General features: G+C 34.7%; 1 protein-coding gene across 2 annotated transcripts in view; it reads right to left on the reverse strand.

The window, feature by feature from the left end:
- Nucleotides 1-5,565: 5,565 nt before the first annotated feature.
- Nucleotides 5,566-13,737, reverse strand: part of LOC131079602 (pescadillo homolog) — a 71,652-nt gene continuing 63,480 nt past the window's right edge. For both annotated transcript variants that reach the window (XM_058017602.2, XM_058017601.2), the window contains one exon: nucleotides 5,566-6,234. In XM_058017602.2, coding sequence (XP_057873585.1) covers nucleotides 6,151-6,234 — 84 coding nt within the window. In that variant the 3' untranslated portion in view covers nucleotides 5,566-6,150. The remainder of the gene's footprint in view (nucleotides 6,235-13,737) is intronic.

Genomic DNA, 13,737 nt, shown 5'->3' on the forward strand with positions numbered 1-13,737 from the left:
GGAACTAAATGGGTATTCCAGAACAAACTGGATGAAGATTAAAAGGTTGTAAGAAACGAGGAAGGTTGGTTTGCAAAGAATACACTCAGATTGAAGGCATAGACTTTGATGAAACTTATGCCCCGGTTGCTCAAATGAAGGCAATCTAGATGTTCTTGGCATTTGCAGGATTCAAGGACTTCAAGGTCTATCAGATGGATGTAAAATCAGCATTCTTAAATGGAGAATAAAAAAAAAAAATTACATTGAATAACCGAAAGGTTTCAGGTTAAGAAATGATCCAAACATTGTTTGCAGATTGAATAAGGCTTTGTATGGACTGAAACAAGCCCCTAAAGCTTAGTACGGAAGATTACACAAGCACCTAATTGATCAAGGATTTCAAAAGAGTTTGACTGATAGAAATTTGTATTTTAAGATTGATTCGAGTAAAATCCTAATTGTTGTGGTATATGTTGATGACATAATATTCGAAGGAAATGAAGATATGTGTAGAAGATTTGCTAGTGAGATGCAGAAATAATTTGAGATGTCCATAATTGGTGAGTTGAATTTATTTCTAGGTTTGCAAGTTAACCATAATGATTAAGGAATTTCCATTTCTCAGTCTAAGTACATCAAAGAGTTCTTAAAGAAGTTTGGACTGGAAAATTCCAAACCGATGTGTACACCTATGACCACCGGATGTAAGTTAACCAAGGATGACAAATCTCTTAAGGCAGATGCAAGTCAGTACAGACCAATGATTGGACGACTCTTATATTTAACTGCTACTAGACCGAATATCATGTATGCAGTATGCTTGGTAACTAGATTTCCACAAGAACCAAAAGAATCTCATGTTGTGGCAGTAAAGATGATTTTCAGATACCTTAAAGGCACAGAAGAGTTTGCTTTGTGGTATCCTAGGAGTTCAAATTTTACCTTGCCAGCTTATACAAATGAAGACTAGGTTGAAAGTGTTGTTGACAGGAAAAGTACAAGTGGAGGAGCATTCTTTCTTGGCTCTCGGTTGGTTGCTTGGTCGAGTAAGAAGCAAGACTTTGTGTCTCTATCTACAGAAGAAGCAAAATACATTGCAGCATCTTCATGTTGCACACAGATCTTATGCAGACTTTGAAAGACATTGGTGTAAAGTTTAATGATCCTATCTCAATCATGTGTGATAATACTAGTGCAATAAATATTTTAGAGAATCTGATACAGCATTCTAGAACAAAGCATATATCTATCAGGTACCATTTCTTGAGGGTGAAAGTGTTGAACAATGAAGTCAGACTTGAGTATATGCCTACAAAGGAAAAGATTGCAAATATCTTTACTAAGGCGTTGTGCAAAGATACTTTTGGCAGAAGCTAGGGGTATTACCCCTTTCCACTTTGAACTAATGTGCATTTTGATGTGCATTGGTCCAATGAGAAGCTTGCATATTCTTTTCTGGACTGATGCTTGAGTGCTTCCTCTCAGGGGAAGCAAGAGTGAGTTTCTTAGGGGGAGTTTTGCCCGCCTTTGTCATTGTTGTCAAAGGGGGGGAGAGCATAATTTTTATGTTTATTGTCTTGATGAATGTTGTTGATGGATGTTGCCATCAATGACAAAGGAGAGATTGTTAGCATTATATTATACGTTGTCTTTGATATCAAATCTTGTGGTCTGGATTAAGTCCGGATGTGGTATGTTGAGCAGCAACGTATTGAGCGTTTGCAGGTTTCCCAGTTGTCTTGGCTTTTTGGAAGATGTGTTGCTCAATACTATTCTTGGGTCCGGATTGATCTGGAAGTTGAGGTTTTTGGTTCGGATGTTGAAGTTGTATAACAACAGTTTTATAGCATGTGGATAATATTTTAGGTTCGACTTTGGCAATGTTCGTAGTGTGTTGATATAGTCGATGAGGAACGTTGTAATGATATCTAATTCTCATTCCTTCCCACCACCGAAATGTTTAGTAGAGACCTATTTTAGATCTTTGTCTTGGTTGACATTAAGGATTATGTTTTTTCAGAGATAACGTATAAAAGAGTTTGAACTGGATAAGTTTAAGTGTGGCTCTTGTGTTGAAGACATGCGAGATTGAAAGAATCCAGTTGTTGTGTTGAGTTGTAAATTGATACTAGAAGCAGTTTCAGTTGTGCATACTCTATTTCAGTGGTGGATTCTCTTGTATGTTTCTCTCTTTGACGATGAGCCTTTTTGGGCAATCAGTATCTCGGAGTGAGCCATCCTTTGTAAAAATCACCTTAACTGGTGTCACCTCAACCAGTTTTTATATATTGAGAACTAACATTCTCTGTGGTTTTTCCCTTCTTGGGTTTTCCACATAAATTCCTATGTTTCTTGTGTGTTGTTGGCAACATCTAATGTGTGACATCTTGGCTATTATTTGTGATAGCTTCTCTTTGTTGGCAATGTTTTTGCTATTTTATAATTCTATGCTAAATCTAAATTTATATGTTGTAAGGGATTCCATGGCCCCTTCAAAACATGTTTTCCCATAATAAAAAACATATATATATTATTTAATCAAAAAAAAATTTAATTGATTTTTTTTTCTAATCAACATAAATATAGATTTTGCCTAATCAACATAAATTTTATATTTAATCAATAGTTTTTCATCCATCATATGACTCCTCTCATAACCATGATGCTTCTTTAGCTTCTAGTGCAACCTTAACATGTCTTCAAATCATATTAGGGAACCTCTTGCACTCATCTCACAATGTACTTTGCCTTCAACTTGGGACTAGCTCCATATTTGTGGTGGAAGGTTCCCTTTTGCTTCATCACTTTATTGAGCTCTTTTTTTTGCATGTTGATAGGCTTTGTGTTACTAATTATGTTTTGGTCAACATTATTTCCAAGGAACAAAGTATTACTTAAAAAAAGGTAAAAAGTACTATAAACACTTCATAAAAATTTAATCAAATATCTACTAAAAGAAGCAAAACATAAAATGGTGGAATCGACAAGGAATGAAGGAAACATTAACTCAATGGATTTTTTTGCCTTACATTAGTTCACCCATATGCAATGTTATAAGAAAAAGGAAGGAATCTAAGTACTAGAGGTGTAGAGCTAGATGATGAAGCCATCCCTTGTTTTTTAGGTTCATTCAATGGCATCTCTTATGCCTCCCCTTTTTTATGTCTCGAGGAAGATCAATGCATTTCTAAAAGCTCTAAGAAACATGCAAATATAGGTCTTATCTAAGATGGGGAAATTGAATTTGGAGAAAAATTTGTAACGAGACAATAAAAGTTGATGATAATGGAATTCATCAATTTCTATATCTTGGCAGGACCAAACCACCAAGTATAAAGTTCGTATATTGTATTCTTTAAGGGTTGCTTAGTCCATATAATCCATTATTTTGATATCATATTATGTTTGCATTCATATTATTATTTGTTGTATAGGGGCGTTATCTAAGACAGGGAGATCGAATTTGATGGAAAAACTGCGAGGGGGAAACTTTGAAAGATGTTGCTAATGAAAGTCAATTGACTTCAAATCTCAAAAAATCCAATCCCCCATTAATGAAGATCATAAAGTATTATTTTCACATCATCTTTTGCAATCCCCTTCTTGTATTTTTAATTAGTTGTATATAATTGTCGATTTATAGCTGTCGCAATGTCAAACTCTTTTATTAGTCCTTGATTGACATTTCCCTTATTGGTTGTTAGGCCTCATTAGTCTTTGTATAAGGGCTCGAGCACTTTCAAAAATCCAAATTTACCTTATAATCCCAAAAAGAAATGAAAAAAACTAATAAAATGTGATGTAGATTATTATCCAAACAACTATAAATAGATGATATACAAAATATAGCTTAAATCAAATTTAAATTCTTGACTACATTAATATCACATTATTAGATTACATTGACTTCAAATTTTTTACCACACAATGTTATAAATTGCACAAAAGATTTTATAGAATAATTCCGCAATTGATCATCGATATATAAATCTAACAAATATTAACCTCAACATCTAAAATGCTTTATTATACATATTACAAAAACTTATATTAAATCTTAATTAATGATTAAAATATATATAAATTATACTAGGTTACTATTGCTCCATTGTTTTTATTGTACCATCAACTGTTGACATGTCTTCAATATAAGGGATCCAATTTGTTGGATTAAAATGATTAGCAAATTGGATTAAAATGATTAGCAAATGTAATGTGGCACTTAACTTAGAAAGAAATAAATCATAATGATTTTTTTTAAATAAAATTCAATCATTTGAAAAAAATTATGTGAATACTTTATGAGCACTTCTTTTCTATATTTCTTAAATATGAGTTGGGTTTCCCTAGTGCATCAAAACAGGGGATGCTTTCAAGACTTCCCTATGCTTTCTAGTGAATCTTTATTACCAAACATAATGTTATGCTTGATTTAGGTAAAAATAAATGATAATAATTTTTTTTAAATAAAATCCAATCATCCAAAAAAAATTATGAGTACTTTATGAGCATTTTTTTCTATATTTTTTTAAATATGAGTTGGGTTTCCCTAGTGCATCAAAACAAGTGATGCTTTCAAGATTTCCCTATACTTTCTAGTCAATATTTTATGATACAGCCTGAGTTGGCCTAGTGGTGGAGAACGTGTGCTCTTGAAAGAGAGGTCACAAGTTCATATCCCACTAGGGGTAAGGTATGTATGCCTCGTTTGTAACACGAATAGATGCCTCTTGGAAGGAGTATAGGTTAGTACAATATTGCTATAAGCCATCTATAAACCCATATATAGACTGCCTAACATCGTGGACTATAAAAGAATCTTTTTCTTCTTTCTTTCTTGGCAATCATTGTATTCAAGTCATATTCACAGGGACGAAACACCTAAACTTTTAAGTGTGTCGCCCACCCTAACACTACTCCCCAAGGAGTTTCCCTCAAAATCAAACCTACTTGGCTTACCATCTGATATGGGTAACTTTCACCAAGTGGACCTTACGAAATAGTCATATGAAGCTCCCTAGCTCTCCCTAGTCTACAATGAGCTATATTTCATGAGTACTAGGTCGTAAGATCACATCATAGATTAACATGGATGGCTCTTTTGGCACTCATTAAATTTAGGTGATAATTACCAATATAAATCCAGTTCAATCACACTTAACCATGGGGTTTTCACCACTGCTTAGCTTGCTTACCACAATTACAAAACCTTTCACATGTGTTTCACTTAAGAACCAACACTAGCTCTATCACACTTGAAACCTTCGGCAGGTGTTTTACATAAATATCAACTCTAGCTCTATCACACTTGACTATGGAGTTTCCCCCACTGCTTAGCTTGCTTGCCACAATTACAAAACTTTCAGCAGTGTTTCACTTGAGAAACATTTGTGGAGCTCCATAGCAAGGACTTTACCTTTAAAAACATTTCTCATATTTCTGGAGCTCATAAGCAACCTTTTCAATTGTTTTGCTTAATTTCTAAAGCCATTTGCAGAAACGCATTTAATAATGCCAAATATCCTAGATACAGGATACAAATTGCTTTTACCATAAGAGCAAAAGCAAAACTATGCAATGCACTAAAAACATCAATAGCCTAATGCCCATATTAGGTGCCAAGAAACGATAAGACATTCATCAGTTGGTCAAAAGTCTTGCTAACCAAGAGGGTAACTCTCTCCAGAGTATACACTTAGTTTTTATATATGGAAGGCCACATTCATAAAAAAGCCGGCCTAAGAATAAAAGAAATGAAACAAAATTTGGAAGTTACCATGTGCTCGATAATACTTCTCAAAATGTGTGCTGCAGTCTTTACCTTTAAAGCGTATGTTTAGTTGCCCAAGCAACAGGTGATGAAGAATCTGTAATGAAAATTTTATACCATAATATGCACTATGCCAGAGAATATTCCCCAAGATTTGGAAGCATTCTCACTCATTCTTGATCACCTTATCTGGATACAACAGAATTACCTTTCACATGATGTCTACCACTACCAATTGCCGATACATCAGAAACTCCTTGAAAGATAAAAATTCTGCTTGAAATATATGGAAACTAGTAAATCCTAGTACTTCAATCATTACACTTTCCTTTAAATGGAAAGCATATGATATAGCATGCATTATACCAAAGAATGTTCTTCGATGATTGGAAACTGTATCAGTCTTTCTTGCCCACTTTGTCTGCTTTCTGTTTCCTTTCCTCAAGGAGCTTGACATGCGCTTTCTTTTTGGCTTTACCCATCTGCATAAATGAGCCAAAAAATAAGTTCTCCAATTTCATTATCGTATTGTGGTTCATTAACACATTACAGGACAGCATTTCTACCAAAACATCATAATAGAAACAAACAAGCACAAAATCCTATCTGTCTCGAGAATGCATAAACCCTGACAAGTATTTTCAACTTTCAAGCATTGAAAACAATAGCGTGTACAAAACTTATCTCAAATGTCAACAATGAAGAAAATATGACAAGTACGAACCATAGTTTCTGTTTGATTAATAAAAATATATATAAGAAATGACAAGCTTTTGACTAATTTTTGAAGCATTAAAAAGCTATCACGGTATACAATACTACTTTCAAACACAAAGAAAGAATTACAGAACATCAGGCTTATCCATCTTTAGGTACTAAAAATAGCAGAGTCTGCATCCACTTTCAAATAGTCAAAAGCTACAAAACACTAATTACGCTGTTCACACAATAATAATTTTTCCTCCAACGCATTCATTATGTACGGAAGAATTAAATTCTAGAAACAAACTAAAAATTCATGTTTAGATATTTATTGAGATGCTGACCTTAGAAATATTAACAGAAAAACATAATGCAGCAATTGATTTCATGTAATATTGTTTTTGTTTATTTCTTCTAATCAAATATTGCTGGAGCACAAGCTCCTTCATATATGTTGTACGATAGCGACAAAAGACACCATACACGTTTTGAACCCAGGGACTCAATATTACCGTTCTAAATGTATGCATAAGCTAAAGAAACTGGCAAAAGACAGGCATTAACAACTGAATCTCATGCTCAGTAAAGGTAAATTAGAACAGCGACGAGTGGAAGCTATACCTAGTTAAATGCTTAAGCACAAACATATGAACAGACCACCTTTTCTCACTCCTAGTATATCTTCGAAGCCACTCAGTTTTACTACTATTTGGTTCAAACTTCCAAAGAAAATAACAAAAATGGAGCAAAGATAGACTAAAATTTAAGAAATTTAGAAAACACAAAGGATGTAATCTCCAAACAATATTGGTGGACTGGAGATCTCAGACTTCACTGAAACAGAAAGTGTCCTTGCATAACACAGAATGCCTATGAAATGAGAGACTCCAATCTCTGCCATACTACTGATTTTGAGATTAGGGATTGTATATGGCATATGATACTGAGAGATCTCAAAAATTAAATTGGCAAATGAGTGCTGATGTTTTCATCTTCCAGAGTACAAACATAAACTCCTTACTGGAGCTGCATGATTGGAAAACAAAAGAAGCCGCAACTCTTTACTACTGCATTCCATTTGGTGAACTCTTCTGGGTCCAATAAGTTTTCTATTCTTGACAAATTTCCCACATAAAAAGTTTGAAAAACTATATAAGTCACCAAAAATTGTCATTTACTTCAAAAAGAATGATATAATAGATAAAACATTGCTTTCATTGTTCTTGAGATTACAGGACTAACTCGAAAGTAATGATAATTGTTTAGCTTGAGTTTAGTCCTTATGAACTATCAGTGATTGTGTCATGTCCCTGTCGATAAGGAAAATCGCAGCACCCCACTAGGTAGACCACCCCATGCTGGATGTCCAATGTGCCTGCCACTAGGGGCCAAGAGGGTGAGTGTCTGCTCTTGGGCTTAGTGTGAGGATTGCTTCGGGCCGACAAATCATGATCCCTCATTCAAACCCATTGTGATAGAATACTAAAAATGAGTATTTATGTAACATGGCTTATCTAGTGATTTACGATGATTATACCTATTTAAAACTCATGTGTGATTACTAACCCTAACAGAAATAATTGGATTTATGAATTAAAAATACATATACGATATTGTCTAATATGATTGCAGGACCTAAATCAGGATTTATCTTGTAAAAAAGCATTTAATTGGTAAACTTATATCTCTAGCTATCTTACAATTCTTATTTTAACGGAATTTATGATTCTAGGGCAAGACTTAAGGCAATCCCAAAATGGGGACATTACAGATTGCAGAATCCAAGACAGCATGGCTGCTCAAGTGCAACATGGATATCATAACCATTAAATACACCACTAGTATTTAAGGTGATTGAGTGATTATTATACATTTATAGAATTGAAATATACATTGGACCACTACAATTGTTCTTTATTTTGTAACTAAATACTCGAATTATAATTATGTTTGAGTGTTTGTGTAAACCCCCACCTTTCTGGTTGCCATAAAATATGGTAATTTGTGTGCAGGACAATTGCAAGGGAAAGCTGAGCAAGACAATAGCATAAGACAGTTGAGCAAGATATTCCAAAGGGAAACAGACTCAGAATTAGAAACAGAATTGAACCAATTCTGGCACTACAGGAGATTATGAAAAATCCATCAATGAAGGATAATATCTTGTTCAAAGAGTAACGGCTGTGGTGACAGACAACAAATGGCTTGATTGATTGATCACAAGTGTGTTTCTGCATTTGATTTGGACAACTTGTGCAGCAAATGTTGAAATCTGACCCAGGTAACCAGAACTTGTCATGTTATACTGCTGGTGTAATGCTGTCATGATATATTGAAGAGTCTTTTTTTAATGTTATGAATGATATTTTTTTTATAAAAAAATGCTTTGCTGTTGGGGACGTCTGGCCATCCCCAGGATGGTCAAAGGATGTCTCAGAAATACCCATCTGTCTCAGAGACAGCTCACACGTCCCTGCAGAATTTTCTGCAATGCATTTCTGGAACATTTTGAAGATTTGAAATTTTTTTGGCTGTCCTGCATAGGGACGTGGTTTAGGGCCAGGGATGCATCCTCATGGAACACAACTTACTTTTCTTTAAGTTTATGCATAGAATGATTAAAGCCAAAGAGGGCAGCTGAGCAACTTATGTATTGGATTCCTCAAGCCCTAAAACAAGAGGAGTCCCCCTTCCTATGATGCACATAAAACACCCCTCAATAATGCCCACCCCAACTTGGCAATAAAAGTAAGCCCAAGGTAAGGCAGGTTGGGTCGCTGGGCTGGGTCGCGGGGATACCTCTAACATGCCATAAAAAAATTTAAAAACCCCTCAATAATGCCCACATAGTATGAAATTGAAAGAGTGTTCAAAAAGCCAATAATGGCATAGTGTAATGGTTAAGCCATGAAGCTATAATTCTTGCCAACAAGATTCAAACCCCTATGAGGGTGATATTGCTTAGTATTCAAGTTGGGGATAAGTTCCCTCATATGTGGCCTCACCAATTCATAGCTCCTGTCAAAAGTGTTTACCCCTTTAAGAAAAAAAGAGTGCTTATAAAAATTGTCAAGTTGAGTGTTCCTTTGACATATTACAAACATGTTTTGCAGATTGTCAATGCTCTTCTTGAGGTTTGAACATAAATCTATAAAAGAAACTTAATACAAAACAATAGTAATAGTAAGATAAATCAAACAACCCACTAGTTGTGATACACTGACAAATTGTTCGATGGTAAATCAGTGCTAGTTGGGAGTGTCATCCCAACTTCCAGAGGCATAGATGATGGATTACCACTGACAAATTAAAACTTTCCATAACAGCTTTACCATACTTAGCTTCGAAACAGAAACAGCATCTTTAAGATGCCAAAACTCTACACCTAAACAATAATGCTGAAGCCCAAGATCAGTCATTTCAAAACTAGAAAAATGGTCAGATTTCACCTTTGGAATTGATTTGGCTCCACTGGTGGTGATAGCAAGATCATCAACGAACAATTAATATCACAATGTGATCACCAGTTAATTTTATATACAGATTCAAAACAGAATGACTTCTTCTGAATCCAAAACCTCTAAGGCATTGATCACTTTTTATTTACCAAGATCTAGGAGACTGTTTAAGGCCATACAAGGGCTTAACCCACCTGCAAAACCAAAGTCTTTTCTTGGAACCTAGAACCTTTGTAGCTACACCATGTAGACCTCCACTAAATTTTTGTTCAAGAAGGCAGTTTTCACATCTGTTTAATAGACTTTCCATCAAACTGAGCAATAATTGAGATTACAAGTTGAAAGACTACCATCTTTGTAATGGGGAAAAATGTCTCCTTTTGTGAATATCCTTTTGATTGCAAATATCCTTTTGTGACGAGCCTAGTTTTGTCCTTGTCCAAAGAGCCATCTGATTTACAACTAGCTTTATATACCCATTTGCAACCAATAGGCTTCTTCCCTCAGGGTAATTCAGACAACATCTAAACTTTGTTGTGCATTAAAACATGAAATTGCACCTTCATGGCATCCTCCCATTAATGTTTTTCCTTGGCCTCATCATATGTAAGAGGTTCAAATATCTGCAAAACAGCAAGCAAAAGAGGAAAATTTACCTGCAAACCACCTTAAACAAGTTATTTTGAAAAACTTGTAGGCCAACCTTCTGTGGATGTTGCCATATCAACTTCTCAAACATCCTTTTGTGTGGTACAATACCATTTCAGTATTTAGTGCTCATTTTTTTCAGCTTGCTTTAAGAGTGGGTATAACCCTATCTATCATCCCAAACATAATACAAACTATTCTAATGCCATTTTGGTTCATCGATGTTGACTTTCATTTGGATTCTTAGAACCATCAAAACTCCACCCTCTAATGTTGTTGGCTCTGTGCTTTGTTCTGAGCCTCTTTCAATTTTCACACCAGATTTATTGCTTGTCATTTCCCATACAAGACTACGTAGATTTACCAGCATCTAGGAAGAAACGCATCTTCAAATCTACAACCACATCTCTACTAATCACAATCTTACTCATAGAGACATGAAGTAACTTATACACCTATGACTACTCACTATAGCAAACAAACATGTGTCTACTTATTGCATCTAATTACTTCTCTTCCACTCCAGAATTAGTGCAAAAGCAACACAACCAAAAATATGCATGGCACTTACCAATGAACTCCTTCCCAACTATGTTACCAAATCAAAAAAAAACAAAGCATTTCTTGGTACAATTTCTCTATAGTGCCTCTCCTAGACTTGCATTTTGACCTACGCATTGATAGATTTATTTGGACAAATGGCTGATTCTTATATGGTTATTATGACTTTATTGCTATCTTAGAAGGTATTGATGATGCTATTTACTCGATGTGGATTTATGTCATATGACTCATCATTTTTGGAGATTTATATGACTTATAATGTTATAATGGCACTAACCCTATTTCATGATCATGGTTCTATGCGATGTTTTGATGTTATATTGTGTAACTGTCTTCGTGAGTAGAGACGATGCCATATCACTCACACCGAGCAGGATATGCCGTCACAATTCTCTATCACATGTCTATTTATTATGATGTATATGTATAGTATATGTTGTGTTTAGTGTTGGATGCAGGTTTGCAGGTAGTAGACATCGACTCCACCTGGCTTCACGGGTCTGAGCATGTCTCTATCCCAATGGCAAGTTGTCGAAGATGGCATAGTTTCCCTCACACACTCTAGGTCTAAGTCGTGTACCTTGTCGGTTGCACCACGACGCAAGTTGATGTTAGAGTCTTGAGTTGTGATTGTCCCCTTTGTTGGCGTAAGGTGATGTGAGTCTATGATTATTCATATTTGGAGATGTGTGATTGTTTAATTATTTATTATTTATTTTGGTTTGATTAATGTTTATTTGATTTAATTTATTTTACATTTGATTTATTGTTTAATTAAATCTTAATTATTATTTATTGTTAATTAACTTTTATTTATCTATATTTTAATTGAGTTTTATTGCCCATTAATTATTAGATTTTATTTTTATTTTATTTAATTCATTTTAATGATGTCTTTTAGATTTTCTATTATTTTAATGTTTATTTATGGTTATTTATTTAATTGTTAATATTATTTGATTGAGGCATTGGTATTTTATTAATGGATAAATATTATTATCCATGGTTATTTATTTAATTTATGTTGTGGTTTATTATTTATTGGGAGAATAAAACTTGTTTTCGTGAATAATATTTTATCTTGGGATGAGTAAAACTATTATTTAATTTATTATCTTTTATCCCTCTTTGGATAATTTGAATTATTATAAACTTAACTACGCTTTTATCTAATTGGTCGGATAGAGGGAGGTAGGTAAATATATATTTATTTATTATCTCCCTTGAACTATGAGAGGGTTGATATAATTTATTGTTTTGGGGATTATTCTGATTGGTCAATTTTTATTTAAGTTTTGGGGTTTAATTTTTGGTAATAGTTTGGTTTCCTGTGCACTCAAGGGAGGATGCCTTTCGGAAGAAAATTGTAGATTGCTTGAGGATTTGGTTTTGGTTTTGATTGTGGCATTGCACTTGGAGCTTACTGGATTTGGGAGGTTTCTTCATCGATTTTTCATTGTCATTGCTTTGTTTCCAGGTTGGATCTGATTGCTTTATTCTTAGCTTTGGATTTCCAGGAAAGATTGTTTGCAGGTGTTTGCCAAAAGATTGTTTTGGGATAATTTAGGAATGATTGCAATTGTTTATTATTCATTTGATCGAAGGATATAAATATTAGATGGGATTGTATTCAATCTGGGATTCTGATTTTATGCAGTGATGGGAAATGAGTGTTTGACATGTGATTTTATGGTTATGTTCTCCATGTGATTGTTCTATGTGGTGGTTTTTGTGTTGTGGAGGCTTGTGTTGTCCTTGTGAATCCTATTGCAGGTCCTCTTAATGATCGGTGATTCCTTATTAAGTTTTGGTTTGATATGGTTGTCTCTGCGACACTTTCCTGAGCAAGTCTTCGTCGGTTGAAGTCAGATTCTTGGTCATGTGATTCTATTGACCCCATGTAAACCCTATCATGCCCTTGTGATGGTCTTTTAGGTATTCTGGGTCAATTTCAGACCCTGATTGTGCCACTGCCCGAATCTGGGCATGTTTGATTGTTTCTTGTTCCCGTTTTCTAAATGTTGCAACCCAGGTCCAAAAGCGCTAAAACAGGCTACAATAGCACCACTCTGGGTGACAAAAGCGCCAAAGTAGCAACAAAAGCACCAAAACAATATCACACAGTTTCTGTGTCAAATTTGAAGTTCTCGTGGTTTCTTGGCTTGATTCTCACCCCAGAGGCTTGATTTACCATATTTGGTGGTTTTTGGGCACTGTGCTATTCAATTGTGATATGTATAAATCCATTTTGGCTCAAGCAAGTGGTTTTGCGCTTGTCCGTCGAGGTATTGATATGTTGCTCCAGCAAGTTGAGTGTGTCCTTATTGTTGAAGAGGTCTATTTGCAGCTCCAGTGAGAGGATATGATGAGCCTCATTGTAAGAGGAGTATTCTATGTTATTGGATTCATATGTTGCCCTTGGTTATGTGTATTTAACATTCTTGAGGCTCTTTTTATTGTTGCATTATGGCATAATGAGCTTATGACTTGATTACTTGATGTTTAGCCTTTGTGGAATGATGATGGTTATCTTTTGTGTTGTCGGATTTATGATCCTTGTTATGTATTCTATGTCGAGCTTCATGTTGATATTATGATGTATCTTGTTATGTT

The sequence above is a fragment of the Cryptomeria japonica genome, chromosome 9 (genome assembly GCF_030272615.1).
Source record: "Cryptomeria japonica chromosome 9, Sugi_1.0, whole genome shotgun sequence".
Lineage (NCBI taxonomy): Eukaryota > Viridiplantae > Streptophyta > Pinopsida > Cupressales > Cupressaceae > Cryptomeria > Cryptomeria japonica.